Here is an 18,185-nt window from a genome sequence, read left to right on the forward strand (position 1 = left end):
CCTTTGTGAGAGGAAGGTCCATGTGCTCAAGGAAGCCCGGACATCCTACAGCTTGGAGAGTGTCGAGTGCGTCCAAAGAAGGTGCACTTTGGGTGATTTGAAATTTTGTAATTCCTACTTTTTGCAAAGACTTTATCCGACATATTGTGAATCTTTTAACAATTTTTCACTAAAAGCAATTTATAAAGTAACAAAACATGTTGTCAAAGGTACCAATGATCCTACATATCCTGGATTCTTCTATGTGTTGTTTTGGGATAAGTAATTGTTCCTTAGGGGTGTCCTTGGCAGCCTTATATGCCAAGGCTAATACATGGTCGGGATAACCCCTCTCACATTTGATGCCTTTTTGTTGTGTGCCTAGTAGTAAGCCAACTGTATAAATAGGAAAGATTATTAGTTAGTTCCTGGATGATCAGGAATTTATTTTGTGCCTGTGTGAAGGCTGTATTTTTATTTGCTGAGAAATAAAAAACAGAAAAAGCCCTGCTGAAACTTTACTTTAAACGATGACTTTTAGGCTAAGTTTCCACTTGTTTCCAAAGTTTTTGGAAAACTGCTACTGCAGTTTTTGAGACAAAGCCAGAAGTGTATTCAAAAGGAATAGGACATATAAAGGAAGGACTTACACTTCTCCTCCATTATGGATCCCCTTCTGATTTTGGCTCAAAAACTGCACTGTCAGTTTTCCAAAATCTGCCAGAAAAAAAAAAAAAAAAAAAAACAAGTGGAAACTTAGCCTAAGGCTTCTTTCGAAGGTAGTTTGCATATTCAATACGTCCATTTTTTGAGGACTGTATTATATCAACTAGGCAGTGATAGTTTGATTGAAATTCCAGCAGTTCCTAGAATTAAGGGGCTAAATATTGTTTTCAACTGGTGCCAAAAAAATTATACACATTTGTAAATCTGCCCCCATGTATCTCTACAGGGGAGCCGAAGATTGCCCCCTCTCTGGAGGGGGCAAGGCGGACCCCGATCCGAACGGAGGTGATGACACGCCGCTCCCGGAAAGGGCCGGGACTCTGTACAGGAGATCTTGGGGGGGCCAGCGGTCAGATCCCCAGAAATCTAAAATGTATACCCTATCCTGCAAATAGGGGATAGCCTTTTTAGTATAGCATATCTCCTTTAAATAAATTTAAAAATTAAATATGCCTTTCTCTAGTTAGTTGCTGTGTTACTTGGAGGAAGTCATGTAGTTCTTTTAAATCTGACACAGTGTTCTCTGTTGCCACCTTTATCTGTGTTAGGAACTATTGAGTGCCGGAGCAAACCCCCAAAGAAATCCTCTCCTGCTCTAGACAGTTCCTGACATGGACAGAAGTGGCAGCAAAGAGCACCATGTTTAATATAAAAAAAAATACATGACTTACTTCAGGGCATACAGCTACTTATAAGTACTGGAAGGCTTTTTTTCTTTTTCTTTCTTTTTTTTTTTTTTAAACAGAGATAGTTTACATATATGTATAAACTTTCTGGCACCAGTTGATGATTTTTATTTATTTTTCTCCAGAATACCCCCTTTAATTGTGATAAATATGATGGCTGAACAAGTCTCTGGTGATATGCTGTCCATCATAAAACAATGTTCTGTAGGTTTTGCACATCACCTTTATAGCTAACCAATGGCATCATTACAGTGTATTCATATAAAGCTTGGATTGTATAATTTTAAATATTTCTATAATTCTTTATTTTCTTCCATTAGAAGTTTTGGTATGTGTGTCAAATAACCAGCAAGTAAAAAAGGAAATAAACAACAACAATTCTGGATATTACTGTTTTATTTGTTAATATGTTCATCTTTTGTAAGAAAAAATATCTACTAGCACTCTGAACTTTCCACATCCACAATGTTTCCAAAGAATACACAGTGACAAGGGTCAATGGAAGTAGATATAGTTGAATTTGATTCTTTTTTGGTAAAGGGAATTATGTCACAAACACCATAAGAGTTTTTATATTCCGAATGGAACATCTTTGGAGGTATTTTACTGTTCATTTGTAATGTTTGTCCTAATATTAAAACATATTTTAAATCAATTTATATTTTATCATGCGGTCACATACACATAGCGTAGAGCAAAACATGTGCAACCAAGCTTTAACAACCCTTATGAATTCAGTAGCAAATGAAACTACCCATGGACACATCAGTGAATTTCTAAAGGTCAGCAACACAAGTAAATCTTAAAAACATATTACTGGGTGGTATCTGGCCCTTAAAGAGGACCTGTGGTCACCTCCCAGTTTGTGAGTTTCTGGCATCAAACAAAGCTTAGCCTCTGGCATCCTCGGTCCATTTCCCTCATTAAAATAACACTTTTTCTGATATGCCATCTGAAAAACAGTGACAATATTGCTGGGCACAGTGGTGCAGCCTCTGTGTTTTTGTCATTGCTTTATTGTATTCTCATTGCTATATAATGGCATATCAGGAATATTAGCATTTTAGTGTGGAAAGTGGACAGAGAGTGGCAGCTCCTATGTTTCACAGTACATCTCAGGAACAAGTGGGCCCAATCAATATAATGTAAAATCAAATGCGATCAGGACCCCCTACATTTTCTAATAGTGCCAGAAACTCATTAAATTGGGGGTGACCACAGGTCCTCTTTAATAGAATCAGCAACTATGACAGATCTATTAAAGTGGATATGTCTGCTGACCAGACACAGGTCTAAAAAATATTGTGCCATTTGGCTAATAATATAAATGAAATAAAATACAGTGGATCAATAGTTATAGAATGCACTGTGTTGTAGGCTGTATTTATTAGGGAGCACTCCACACTAACTTCTGGCTCTCAAAGCATCGAAATGCACTCCTATTTTGTGTGTCTAAGAGAGAATGCATCAATGCAGTTTCACACAACATTTTAGTGTTTCTAATATATCTGCAACACTCGGACCCCCCATGGTTAATATAACCAATCTTAGATTCTCAAAGAACCCTACAGTGATCTAAGTTTGGTTCAACAGAACTATGGGAAACCCAAGGGTTTATGGCCATAGTAAACATACAAGCATAATGAGCAAATATCATGGCTATGCCAAGCAAGCCTAAAGCAGAGATTCTTCCTCATTCAAATTAAACGGACATTTAGCAAAATGTTTTTTATTAATTTTTTGCTCAAGTCAGATAGACCATACATCTCCCAAAGCTCAAAATGGAGTACTGAACGCAATAGGAGAGATTTTCTGTACCCTTCAACTGTAGTGTGACCTTCTACCTTATATTCATAACACCCTCAAGGCCTGCACAGATTCTTCTATTATCCATTTTAACCCTTGTAAAAATAAATTCTCCCTTTGAGATCTATTACAGGATTCCACAGAGAAAATAAAGGGGTAAAACATATCGGAATATTATCTATGGATCAGTATTGCGGGACTCCGAACTTGGCAAAAAGCATAGTAATACACTGGTTATGTTAAGAGGCGATCATACATTATGCTGAGTGACAATTTTTATTGTGAATATCCATCTCACACTGTTTTAGATAGAAAACGTTATTTTAAAGGAAACATGTTATTACTTTCATGCTGCCTGAACCACAAGCCATTAGGGCAGTTCTTTGTGACTTCTACCCTCTCCATCAGTTTAGATTGTTAGATCTTTCCCTGTTTGAGTAGTGGTAGTGAATGATCTATCAATCAAAGTTGGTGGGGCCGGCAGAGGCCACTATGACTACCCCAATGACTCATGGTTTAGCCAGCATGAATTATGAAAGGATTCCTTTAAGATGAATGCCAGTGTCAGGATCAGACAATTTAGGCAGATATTCTGACCTACTATGCCTGCCCCCACCCATGGTATATAGGTATACATTCTCCCACATCAATGATGGGGTTGAAAAAAGGTCCATTGAATCTGTGTTACCGAAAGAATAAATACATTTGTAACAAGTTTTGATTAGAAGCCACTTTGTTTAACTTTATATTGTAGGTTATTTATTTTGCCAAATCTATGTTAAAATGGGCAAACCTTTTATGGAAACTAAAATAAATACAGCTGTAAATAAAAAAGAAGCAAAAAAGAAACAAACCTAAAAGCAATCCCAAAAAAAATAAATAAACAAACGTCATGCAACCTATTACAGAAATGTGTTTATTCTATCACAAGATAAAAGCATTTTTTTCAGTTAAGCAAAAATACAAACAACTTAACTGGCGCTATCCGAACTCATAAAAAAGTATAAAACAGCATAAAACACAATAAGCGATGTAGCAATTAATGTTTGTGTAACCAGTGTTACATTAAAGCCTTGTTTATGAAAACATTTTACAAGAAATTAAACCATACAACTCAGAAAGAAAATATATACACCTTATTAGGGTACCCTTTTTAAATATTCTACTGTTCATACAGTACTAGTTAACTTTAGCTCTTAGAATAACCAATAACCATTTACAGTGCATTTCCCTTTTAAAAATACATTGTTTTCATAAGAAATGTGTCACTTTAGCACACGATATTCACATTTCTGTCCAAATGCAGATGGTGGGACACACAGAGGCAACCAATGTACCGTTACAGTGTATTCTACACCTAAATTTTGGTTGCTAATGAGATTTTTTTTTCTTCAATTTTGATATAGACAAAACATGAAAAAATAAGAACTTTGGCAAACATCTGTGATTTACATCATATCATGACAAAAATGCCATTAACTACGTATATGTCATACAAATGCATTTGCATGGCCGTGACATTATCACTTTACAGGTAGCATACATTTTGTCTCTGTGAGCATTCAATGCGGGCAATGCATTGAGGTCGCATTTAAATGCTTTATCGCATGTTCAGTCCACTCAAAGTGTCCACAGTTTTTTTTTTGTCTTTTTAAGTGATTTCCCAGTGTGTTTTAGGATTACACAATTCACATATTTTAGGAAATAAAATCAATAAATTAAAAAAAAATGCATCACATGAAAAACTAAAAGTCCTCATTCTTTAGTTTCCAGAGAAGAGAATTTCAGGATGCTAAAATATGATACAATTTACACTGTCCTTTATTGCCTATCTAATAGACACATATTAGTCTCACTTGGTCTGCTATGCATTCTAGCATAACAAGTTTTGACAATATACAGAATATGCACCTTCCCTTAAAAAGATGAAAATATCGTGCGATGAAACCCATTGAGGATTAGAAAATACTGACTTGAGAAAGCACTTGAGTCTGTGCCTGAGACTGTATCAATGGCTGGTGTTGTTGGGATGCTGGGGAAGGACTATTGATATGGGGGATGGGGGATCCTATCTGGGAAGGTACACCAGTTTGGGAAGGGGCAGGAGATGGCTGCTGAGGAGACAATTGTGATTGATGCTGAATATGTTGCATCTGCTGCTGTTGCTGCATCTGCTGTAGATGTATGTGTTGCAGTTGTTGTTGCATTTGTTGCTGAAGTTGCTGTTGTTGTTGTTGTTGTTGGAGCTGTTGCTGCATATGAAGCTGAAAATGTTGCTGCTGCATTTGCTGCTGGATTTGCTGGTGCATTTGGTGCTGGTGAAGCTGCTGCTGTTGCATTTGTTGCAATTGCTGTTGCTGCAATTGTTGGATGTGATGCTGTTGGCTCTGCAGTGAAGGACTCACTTGAGAAGATGGTGGAGTGGCAACCATCGGTGCACCCATGGAGCTCATTAATGGAGTTCCCATACTGGATGGCATGTTTGGTGCAATGGATACTGAGGTCACAATCTGGCTAGATGGTAGTCTCATAGTTAAAGGTTTTGGTGCAATGGCCCTTGGAATTGACTGCTGGAGATTCTGTGCTGCCACCGAGAGAGAGGCATGCTGGGAAAGTGAGGAATTTAGCAGAAGGGTAGATGAGAGATTTGTTGATGCAAGTGTTTGCTGGACAGAACGTATTGTCTGAGCTTCTGCAGATTCTGCGGCAGCCTGTAATACAAGACACAATATGATATTACTCCATTAATAATATAAAATGAACAGGGAGAGAAAGTGGAACAAGACAAATGGATACAAACTTCCACTTCTAAAATAAGTAAAACATTAAACATGTTAGAGTACCTGTCACCAAACTAAACTTTTAATATATGGTTTCTTATGTAATTATAAGATACTTTGCTATTTACTTGCTGTTAATATTCATAACCTTTATATGTTTTTAATGTGATTGAAAAAAAGCCACTAGATGGCTCTGTTCTGTTCCCTGCCACAAGTCAAACAGTTAGTTGGGTCTCCTACCGGCCTGGCAGGAGACTAAACTAAGGAAGTGCATGCGGGGCATGGTGAGGCACAGCTCTCGCAGGCTTCAGGCCATCACGCCTGCTGGGGAACACCCACTTTCTCCTGCTGGGAGCTCACACAATGTGGGCAAGCGGAAAAGTATGATACAGAGCTTTTTTTTAAGTACCTGTCACCAAATAAACTTTTCTAAACTAACTCAGGCTATGTTCTCTAACTACTCCTAATACCCCTCCCATCTTTAAAAGAAATTTCTAAGCTATAAAAAGCTCAATATCGTACCTTTATTATTGCTCACATAATGCAATCCCCCATCAGGAGAAAGTGGGCATTTCCCAGCAGGCATGACATCACTGAAGCCTGCTGGGGGACATTGCTGTGATGAACAGAAGACATCAGGCTCTATGCATGTTTCAGTAAGGCTCTTTGCAGCTTTCAGTGAGGCTCTGTGCAGCTGTCAATCAAGCTCAGTGCAGAGAAATATTTCCTGAGTTTGGTCGTCTGCCGGGCCGGGCGGAGACCAAACTCACTGTTTTGTGGCAGGGAACAGAACAGAGCCACCTAGTGGCCGTTTTTTTCTATTACATTTTAAACATTTATGTTGATCATTTTAAAAGCAAGTGAATTGGAAAGTGTCTAATTACACGATGAACACAATATTAAAAGTTTTATTTGGTGACAGGTACCCTTTAGAGCTCAGAATTTTTTTTTTTAAGGGAAGGAGGAGTGTTAAGGAGATGTTAGGGGATATAATATGATTAAGTTTAGAAAATATGGTTTGATGACAAGTACTCTTAAAGCAAAAACTGTCCAATGTTTACATTTTGATGGGATTTAAATACATCATGTAATCCTGTTGTTACTAGGGTTTGTGTCACACAAGTCATAAATGCAGGTGTTGTCAGCTCAATAAAATTCAACAGTTTATGATGACAGGCTAGTCTATTTAGTAAATGTCCATCAATGATATACTGTCAAAGCTCTGTTTTAATTGTAATTAGAATGTGTTGGTGTTAAGCTCCTGGCTGTACAAACACATTGATAACACTACTTACTATACAGTGCCTTGCAAAAGTATTCACCCCCCTTGACTTTTTTCATATTTTGGTACATTACAGCTTTAAGTTCAATGTTTTGTTAATCTGAATTTTATGTGAGGGATCAGAACACAATAGTCTAAGTTGGTGAAGTGAAATTAGAAAAATATATAAATAAAATTATTGTTTAGAAATAGAAAACAGAAAATTGGCATGTGCGTATGTATTCACCCCCTTTGTAAGGAAGCCCATAAAAAGCTTTGGTGCAGCCAACTACTTTCAGAATTCACATCATTAGTGAAATGATGTCATCTGTGTGCAATCTAAGTGTCACATGATCTATCATTACATAGACACACCTTTTTTTTGAAAGGCCCCAGAGGCTGCAACACCGAAGCAAGAGGCATCAGTAACCAAACACTGCCATGAAGACCAAGGAACTCTCCAAACAAGTAAGGGACAATGTTGAGAAGTACTAGTCAGGGTTAGGTAATAAAAAATATCCAAATCTTTGATGATCCCCAGGAGCAATCTATCATAACCAAAGAGAAAGAACATGGCACAACAGCAAACCTGCCAAGAGACGGCTGCCCACCAAAACTGACGGACAGGGCAAGGAGGGCATTAATCAGAGAGGCATCACCGAGACCTAGGGTAACCCTGGAGGAGCTGCAGAGTTCCACAGCAGAGACTGGAGTATCTGTACATAGGATAGAGTTGGGCTTTATAGCAGAGTGGCCAGAAGAAAGCCATTACTTTCAGATAAAAACTAAAAGGCACGTTGTGAGTTTGCGAAAAGGCATGTGGGAGACTCCCAAGATGTATGGAGGAAGATGCTCTGGTCTGATGAGACTAAAATTCTACTTTTTGACCATCAAAGAAAATGCTATGTCTGGCGCAAACCCAACACATCCCATCACCCAAAGAACATCATCATGGTGGTGGCAGCATCATGCTGTGGGATGTTTTTCAGCTGCCAGGACTGGAAAACTGGTCAGAGTTGAAAGAAAGATGGATGGTGCTAAATATAGGGATATTCTTGAGCAAAACCTGTACCACTCTGTGCATTGTCCTTCCAGTAGGACATTGACCCCAAACACACTGCTAAAGCAACACTTGAGTGGTTAAAGGGGAAACATGTAAATGTGTTGGAATGGCCTAGTCAAAGCCCAGATCTCAAGCCAATCAAAAATCTGTGGTCAGAAAAAAACATCTTCAAAGTTGTGGGTATGTTCTGTAAATTAAATGATCAAAATCCTTAAACAATCCATATTAATTCCACGTTGTGAGGCACCAAAGTACAAAAAAGTCAAGGGGGGGGGGGGTGAATACTTTTGCAATGCACTGTAAGGATTCGCTCATATCTGTTAATCATATAAGAAGATCAAAATCACAAAGCTGGAGTTAACACTGAGCCCATCAATGACAACAATAAATAAAATAAATACAAGAATTTTGCTTACAGTAAATGCCATCTGTCTTGTACAATGGACAATGCAAAACACAGTTTGAAAAAAAGCCTTATTCTTTATTATTTAGCTTTATGTATAGTACCATCTTTAACCCCTTCAGGACGGAGCCCATTTTGGCCTTAAGGACCGGAGCGTTTTTTGCACATCTGACCACTGTCACTTTAATCATTAATAACTCTGGAATGCTTTTAGTTATCATTCTGATTCCGAGATTGTTTTTTCGTGACATATTCTACTTTAACATAGTGGTAAATTTTTGTCGATACTTGCATCCTTTCTTGGTGAAAAATCCGTAAATTTGATGAAAAATTTGAAAATTTAGCATTTTTCTAACTTTGAAGCTTTCTGCTTGTAAGGAAAATGGATATTACGAATACATTTTTTTTTGGTTCACATATACAATATGTCTACTTTATGTTTGCATCATAAAATTGACGTGTTTTTACTTTTGGAAGACACCAGAGGGCTTCAACGGTCAGCAGCAATTTTCCGATTTTTCACAAAATTTTCAAACTCAGTATTTTTCAGGGACCAGTTCAGGTTTGAAGTGGATTTGAAGGGTCTTCATATTAGAAATACCCCATAAATGACCCCATTATAAAAACTACACCCCCCAAAGTATTCAAAATGACATTCAGTAAGTGTTTTAACCCTTTAGGTGTTTCACACGAATAGCAGCAAAGTGAAGGAGAAAATTCACAATCTTCATTTTTTACACTCACATGTTCTTGTAGACCCAATTTTAGAATTTTTACAAGGGGTAAAAGGACAAAATTTTTACTTGTATTTGTAGCCCAATTTCTCTCGAGTAAGCACATACCTCATATGTCTATGTAAAATGTTCGGCGGGCGCAGTAGAGGGCTCAGAAGGGAAGGAGCGACAAGGGGATTTTGGAGAGTACGTTTTTCTGAAATGGTTTTGGGGGGGCATGTTACCTTTAGGAAGCCCTTATGGTGCCAGAACAGCAAAAAAACCCCACATGGCATACCATTTTGGAAACTAGACCCCTCGGGGAATGTAACATGGGATAAAGTGAACCTTAATACCCCACAGGTGTTTCACCACTTTTGCAAATGTAAAAAAAAAAAAAAAATTTTACCTAAAATGCTTGTTTTCCCAAAAAATTTTTATTTTTAAAAAGGGTAATAGCAGAAAATACCCCTAAAAATTTGAAGCCCAATTTCTCCCGATTCAGAAAACACCCCATATGGGGGTGAAAAGTGCTCTGCTGGCGCACTACAGGTCTCAGAAGAGAAGGAGTCACATTTGGCTTTTTGAAAGCGAATTTTGCTCTGGGGGCATGCCGCATTTAGGAAGCCCCTATGGTGCCAGGATAGCAAAAAAAACCCCACATGGCATACCATTTTGGAAACTAGACCCCTCGGGGAACGTAACAAGGGGTTAAGTGAACCTTTATACCCCACAGGTGTTTCACGACTTTTGCATATGTAAAAAATTTTTTTTTTTTTTACCTAAAATGCTTGTTTTCCCCAAAATTTTACATTTTTAAAAAGGGTAAAAGCAGAAAATACCCCCCAAAATTTGTAACACAATTTCTCCCGAGTACGGCGATACCCCATATGTGACCCTAAACTGTTGCCTTGAAATACGACAGGGCTCCAAAGTGAGAGCGCCATGCGCATTTGAGGCCTAAATTAGGGATTGCATAGGGGTGGACATAGGGGTATTCTACGCCAGTGATTCCCAAACAGGGTGCCTCCAGCTGTTGCAAAACTCCCAGCATGCCTGGACAGTCAACGGCTGTCCGACAATACTGGGAGTTGTTTTGCAACAGCTGGAGGCTCCGTTCTGGAAACAGTGGCGTACCAGACGTTTTTCATTTTTATTGGGGAGGGGAGGGGGGCTGTGTAGGGGTATGTGTATATGTAGTGTTTTTTACTTTTTATTTTATTTTTTGTGGTAGTGTAGTGTAGTGTTTTTAGGGTACAGTCGCACGGGCGGGGGGTTCACAGTAGTTTCTCGCTGGCAATTTGAGCTGCAGCAGAAAGTTTGCGGCAGCTCAAATTTGCAGCCAGATACTTACTGTAATCCTCCGCCCATGTGAGTGTACCCTGTACGTTCACATTGGGGGGGGGACATCCAGCTGTTGCATAACTACAACTCCCAGCATGCCCGTTGGCTGTCGGTGACTGCTGAGAGTTGTAGTTTTGCAACAACTGTAGGTACACTGGTTATGTATCACTGAGTTTGTGACCTAACTCAGTGTTTCACAACCAGTGTGCCTCCAGCTGTTGCAAAACTACAACTCCCAGCATGTACGGTGCATGGTGTAAGGTGACTGCTGAGAGTTGTAGTTTGCAACAGCTGGAGGCACACCGGTCGTGAAACACTGAGTTAGGTAAAAAAAAACTCTTGAGTTTCACAACCAGTGTGCCTTCAGCTGTTGCAAAACTACAACTCTCAGCAGTCACCGACAGCCAACGGGCATGCTGGGAGTTGTAGTTATGCAACCAGCAGATGCACCACTACAACTCCCAGCATGCACTTTAGCTGTTTGTGCAAGCTGGGAGTTGTAGTTAGACAACAGCTGAAGGTACACTTTTCCATAGAAATAATGTGCCTCCAGCTGTTGCAAAACCATAAGTCCCAGCATGCCCATAAGGGAATGCTGGGAGTTGTGGTGGTCTGCCTCCTGCTGTTGCATAACTACAGCTCCCAGCATGCCCTTTTTGCATGCTGGGAGCTGTTGCTAAGCAACAGCAGGAGGCTGTAACTCACCTCCTGCTGTTGCTTCATCGCTGGACTGTCCCTCGCCGCCGCAGCTGCTCCTGGGGCCCCGATCCCAACAGGGGCGCCGGGGATCGGGGTCCCCAGCACCGGGGGTCGTCTTCCCGCACCCGCTCACGCCCTCCGGAAGAGGGGCGGAGCGGGTGCGGGAGTGACACCCGCAGCAGGCGCCCTGATTGGTCGGCCGGTAATCCGGCCGACGAATCAGGGCGATCGTGAGGTGGCACCAGTGCCACCTCACCCCTGCAGGCTCTGGCTGTTCGGGGCCGTCAGAGACGGCCCCGAACAGCCAGTAATTCCGGGTCACCGGGTCACCGGAGACCCGATTGACCCGGAATCGCCGCAGATCGCTGGACTGAATTGTCCAGCGATCTGCGGCGATCGCCGACATGGGGGGGCATAATGACCCCCCTGGGCGATATGCCGGGATGCCTGCTGAACGATTTCAGCAGGCATCCGGCTCCGGTCCCCAACCGGCTAGCGGTGGGGGCCGGAATTCCCACGGGCGTATGGATACGCCCTCGGTCCTTAAGGACTCGGGATGCAGGGCGTATCCATACGCCCTATGTCCTGAAGAGGTTAAGTAGGCATTATATTCTAATGGCATACAGTCAATACCTCCACTTTAACTATCTGTAAGTCTTTATTAGATACTAGAGATGAGCGAAGTTACAGTAATTCGATTCGTCACAAGCTTCTCTGCTCGGCAGTTGCTGACTTTAGCCTGCATAAATTAGTTCAGCTTACAGGTGTTCCGGTGTGCTGGAAAAGGTGGATACAGTCCTAGGAGAGAGTCTCCAGCCCACAGGAGCACCTGAAAGCTGAACTAATTTATGCAGGCTAAAGTCAGCAACTGCCGAGCCGAGAAGTTCGTGATGAATCGAATCACTGTAACTTCGTTCATCTCTATTAGATACTATAACAAAATCATAGTTAAAGGATATAGCGAAATGAAATCCAAATAATACAGGATATTCCAGTCCACAGTATAAATACCAGTGCAACTAGATGGGTATGACTATAAGCCAATAAGCCAAGGTAGAATACCTTATATGATAGGATAGACACGTTATATGTGTGTATACAGTACATTATGTGTTAGCTACACACTGCACAATATATATTACATTATATATATATATATATATATATATATATATAAAGCACACACACACACAAAAGTATTTAGTCAGCCACCAATTGTGCAAGTTCTCCCACTTAAAAAGATGAGACCTGTATTTTTCATCATATGTATACCTCAACTATGAGAGACATAATGAGAAAAAAAATCCATAAAATCTCATTGTCTGATTTTTAAAGAATTTCTTTGCAAATCATGGTAGAAAATAAGTATTTAGTCAATAACAAAAGTTCATCTCAATACCTTGACAGAGGTCAAACGTTTTCTTTAAGTCTTCACAAGGTTTTCACACACTGTTGCTGGTATTTTGGCCCATTCCTCCATGCAGATCTCCTCTAGAGCAGTGATGTTTTGGGGCTGTCGCTGGGTAACACGGACTTTCAACTCTCTCCAAAGGTTTTCTATGGGGTTGAGATCTGGAGACTGGCTAGGCCACTCCAGGACCTTGAAATGCTTCTTATGAAGCCAATCCTTTGTTGCCTGGGCAGTGTGTTTGGGATCATTGTCATGCTGGAAGACCCAGCCACATTTCATCTTCAATGCCCTTGCTGATGGAAGGAGGTTTTCACTCAAAATCTCACGATTCATGTTCCCATTCATTCTTTCCTTTACACGGATATGTTGTCCTAGTCCCTTTGCTGAAAAACAGCCCCAAAGCATGATGTTTCCACCCCCCATGCTTCACATCAGGTATGGTGTTCTTTGGCTGCAACTCCGCATTCTTTCTCCACCAAACACGACAAGTTGAGTTTTTACCAAAAAGTTCTACTTTGGTTTCATCTGACCATATGACATTCTCTTCTGGATCAACAAAATGTTCTCTCGCAAATTTCAGACGGGCCTGGACATGTACTGGCTTAAGCAGGGGGACACATCTGGCACTGCATGATTTGAGTTCCTGGCGGTGTAGTGTGTTACTGATGGTAGCCATTGTTATTTTTTTTTGCTCACCGTGCTTGTGATAATTTTGCCACACACAGGGTGAGATCTTGCGTGGAGCCCCAGATTGAGGGATATTATCAGTGGTCTTGTATGTCTTCTATTTTCTAATAATTGCTCCCACAGTTGATTTATTCACCACAATCTGCTTGCCTATTGCATATTCAGTCTTCCCAGCCCGGTACAGGTCTACAATTTTGTTTCTGGTGTCCTTCGACAGCTCTTTGGTCTTGGCCATAGTGGAGTTTGGAGCGCAACTCTTTGAGGTTGTAGACAGGTGTCTTTTATACTGATAAGTTCAAACAGGTGCCATTAATAAAGGTAATGAGTGGAGTACAGAGGAGACTCTAAAAGAAGAAGTTACAGGTCTTGAGAGCCAGAAATCCTGCTTGTTTGTAGGTTACCAAATACTTATTTCACCGAGGAATTTACCAATTAATTCATTAGAAATCCAACAATGTGATTTCCTGTATTCTTTCCCCACATTCTGTCTCTCATAGTTGAAGTGTATCTAGTACAGGTGTACAGGACTCTCATCTTTTATAGCGGGACAACTTACACAATTGGTAGCCAACTAAATACTTTTTTTGCCCCACTGTGTATAGATAGATAGATATACAAACATATTCCATAAAACAATTCCTACCTTAGACACCAAACTTGCTCTGTAGGCTGCAAGAGCCTTTAAGTATTCTTTTTTGGCAGCTTCCGTTTTCCTTTTATATACCTGAAAGCAAATGCAAGTAGTTAAGAATTGTCTTTAGAAACAAAGCAATGTTGCAATAAAATCTCAATCAGTATAATTTAGTACCACATGCTGCTCAATGCCTATCATAGCTGATAGTAGATCCTACAGTTTCAAGGAAAAAGAAATCCAACACCTATGGGTGCCGTCTAAAAAAATAGAACAGGTTAAGTTTTTCCTGCCTGGTCACCCTCCTGTATCACAAAAGATTAATGTGCAAAACAGCATATGGCCTATGAATATTTTAAAAGGAAATGGCATGCTTTAAAATACTGTATATAAATATTCGCTAAATTATCCAAAAATTACAATAAACAAGAACTTTAGTACTATAGAAAAATGTAATCATATATGTCAAGTTTGATCCATCATTACAAGTTCCGTTTTTCCAATATTCATCATTTATACAATTATAAAAAACCGCTCATTAGAAACCAGTCAGTCCAGTACAAAACTAGAGCAACCCTTTGATAATTCACCCAGTTCTCTGAATGGCTGCGATTATGCTTTTCATGACTTCCTGCCTGCAGAAGTCTGGCCTTTGCTGAATATATTTTGTGCCATTCAACAAAGGCCCAGTTGTTGCACATAAGTACAAATAGGCTTGATTAATCACCATCATTAAATCATAACAGGGGAAGTCTGCTCCGGAGCAGATGTCTTAGAAACTTCTACACAATGCCTTCATGTTACATTAACAGGCTCCAAATAATAATTAAAAAAGCATCATACATTTTTACCACCAGGCACTTTCATTCCAAACTTCTTGTGACAACAATGATTTCTCTCAGCATGTATTTACTTATTATTTATTACACATTATTCTAAACTTCAATACCACAATTTTTTGTAGACCTTCGCATAGGAACTAGAATTCTTGTCAGAAAGTATCTCTTATAAATAAAAACTCTAGCCACACTTGCCCATAGCCCTTTGAAACTGATGGGTTAAAAGCATAATCCTTTGTCAAACTTTTAAAGTTAAATAAGTTGAACATTTTACCAACTTACTTGTGCTATTCTAAAATAAGTTCTAAGGGTGGCCAAAAATGACAAAAGGATCATCTAGCTGTCATTGGCCCAGAAGCAAACCCGCTGCCCAACACTGTTGTCAGACATATTTATCTTGGATATATATATATATATATATATATATATATATATAATTTCTTTTTAATTCATGAAATAAAGGGTCTACCTAACACTTCCAGGTCCATTATCTAAGACGGAAAGCAACTGTAGTGGCTGGGAAGGCCAAGCGTGGCCAATCTGATTTTTCTTGAGGGCAAAGAAAAATTTGAGTCATGAAAACTCCACCAGGTTATCAGATTAGCTATGATATGGAATGGAGGCTGAGAAATGCATACACAATAGAACGTATAATAAATATAACCTCACTTGCATGAACTTTCAAGACTGCAAAGTTTTGTCTATATGCAGATTTTCACGTTGTGAAAATCTGCATGCAGACAAAATTCTGCAGTCTTGAAAGTTCATGCAAGTGAGGTTATATTTATTAGTACTGCATATGGCAATATTATATGTTGTGTTTTTCTAGAATAGTGGGCCTTCCTAAAACATGGCTTAGGTGATGATGGTCGGAGTTACGGACTGTGACCGTGTGTTGCTGAGAGGCACAATCTGCATCTCCCACCAGCATCTCCTAACCATTCAGTGTCTGAGAAAGGTATGCTTTTCTATGACCAAAACATCATGTAATTTTGTGGATTGCAGTACTAATACATGCAACCTCACTTGCATGCACTTTAAAGAAAGTGGAGTCTTGTCTATACTTGGTACTGAGTAAGAACATTCATACTCGTGCACCTACCAACAAGAATGCTAGAGAACTTGACTATAAGTTGTGAAAAGCTGGCAACCTCCCACCACACATCTTAAAGATGATTACATTTAGGAATGACCCATCTGTAGTGCCAAAAAAGCATTTTCAATTCCACCGCATGTCTATTATGTCACCAATTTGCTACAAAATGTGTTCAATTCAAAGGCTAAAACATGTTGCAAATCCCCCTAAAATGTCTCAGAACAGGCTTAGAAAACATTTGTTGGATTGTTATAGAAGCTGAAAACAATGTTTTTTGTAGTGTATACAAATATATTATTGGTAAATTACCTGTTTCTGCTCTTCTCCTAGACCATCCCACATTGAAGCCACAATTTTTGACACTTCACCAAATGTTGCATTGGGGTTCTGACCTTTGATTGCAGCTTGTGTGTCCCTAAAAAATAGAGCGTATGCAGACACAGGTTTCTGGGGTTCATTTGGATCTTTCTTTTTCTTCTTTTTTGGAGTCTTGGGTTTTTTCCCTGAATCGGGTGCAGCTCTTTTCTCTCCAATGGTCTGAAAATATAATGCAATATGTATTTTAGCCAAATCTTTGTTGCACCCTTACATGACTTCTACTCCTGCCAAACTTAAAACATGACAGCAGACTCGTCTTATTAGGGTAAGGTGACATGTGCCATATTTTGTGTATTGCTGATGTGTATTTTCCTACCCATTGAAGTAAATGAAAAGCCAAATTAGCGTAAACAAATATGCAGAAAAATACGACCCACGTGACCCTACCCTTAAAGAGAGTTATGGGAAAAAAAATTATTATTGGATTATCCCAGGTTATCAACAATGATATAAATAAGAAGCAAAGATAAGAACACAAGTGTTATAGTATTTTGTATTTTCTCTGTTGCCTTTTAATTTATATTTCTAAATAATAAAACACTCTCAGCTCTTGTTTTGACAGACTGAAATCTCTTGTGAATTTTGTTCTTGAAGGTGAGTGGAAAATAACTACACATTCTGCTGAAATTTAAATTATTAATAATTTGCTATTACCAAAATGAATAAGTATTCAGAGATTTGACACAAGAGATTTTTAGTATTTTCTCTGACCGAATAAATAAAGTAACTTTACTGATGATATATAGAGTAAGATCTGCATTCAAGTATTTGAGATATTTTTGACAAACACATACTATAACCATAGGCTATGGACACCTTTGCACTGTTTAACAGTGTTGAATTGTTTTGTGAATGCAAAATAAAACAACTTTCTAAATAGGCTTTAATAGGACTTATCTTATCTTGAGTAGTAGCTAAATGATAGAAAAGTCTACCAGAGTCTGGATATTTTGCGCTCTAAGTTTGCATTTTCACTACAGAATGTCCGTCCAGAGAAATTTTAGGCAGACATTTCATACGCAGCACATACTGAATGAGTAAGTCAGTGCTAGGAACGCTCGGACATGAGCCTTCCCCGTTAAAGGGGTACTCCAGCCGTAGACACCTTATTCCAAACACTTGGTTTGGGGCCGTGGTCCTGACGTCATGCCATGCCCTCTCATGTCGTCATGCCACACCCCCTCCATTCAGGTCTATGGGAAGGGGTGTGATGGCAGGGGGTGTAGCGTGAAGTCACGACCACGGGCCCGAACCCAGCGCTCAGAATGAAAAGTTCAGAATGCCAGGTTGGCGTGCAGGAGACCACGGGGGTACCCTGCGGCAGAGTAATCTTTTAATGTCAATGCATATTCGAGCAGATTCTGATGAAATAATAAACATGTTCATTGTTTCGGTGGAGTCCAGAATATAAATTTTGAAAATTACGCCACAGAAATTCTACAGTGTGCACAGCACAGCATGATCACTTTTAAAACAATGGGAGGCTGCAGCATTAAAATACTCATATATTCTGTAGTGTAAATACGCCCTCAATGTTAGTGGAAGATAACAGGGGGGCAATTACACACCAGGCTCAAATAGTAGATGACGGGGAGAGAAACCCTGGAGGAAAATTCACACAGGCTGGAGAGAGAGAGAAGCGCAGATGCAAGACATTTTGTAGGGGAGAATCATATAGGCAGA

At 39.6% G+C, this 18,185-nt stretch overlaps 1 protein-coding gene across 4 annotated transcripts in view; it reads right to left on the reverse strand.

The window, feature by feature from the left end:
* Positions 1-1,775: 1,775 nt before the first annotated feature.
* Positions 1,776-18,185, reverse strand: part of TOX3 (TOX high mobility group box family member 3) — a 130,151-nt gene continuing 113,741 nt past the window's right edge. For all 4 annotated transcript variants that reach the window (XM_056526367.1, XM_056526368.1, XM_056526371.1 and 1 more), the window contains 3 exons: positions 16,434-16,661; positions 14,202-14,282; positions 1,776-5,908 (listed from right to left, as the gene is read on the reverse strand). In XM_056526367.1, the coding sequence (XP_056382342.1) occupies positions 5,156-5,908; positions 14,202-14,282; positions 16,434-16,661 (1,062 nt within the window). In that variant the 3' untranslated portion in view covers positions 1,776-5,155. The remainder of the gene's footprint in view (positions 5,909-14,201; positions 14,283-16,433; positions 16,662-18,185) is intronic.

Source organism: Hyla sarda, chromosome 6, assembly GCF_029499605.1.
Source record: "Hyla sarda isolate aHylSar1 chromosome 6, aHylSar1.hap1, whole genome shotgun sequence".
In the NCBI taxonomy this organism is placed as follows: domain Eukaryota; kingdom Metazoa; phylum Chordata; class Amphibia; order Anura; family Hylidae; genus Hyla; species Hyla sarda.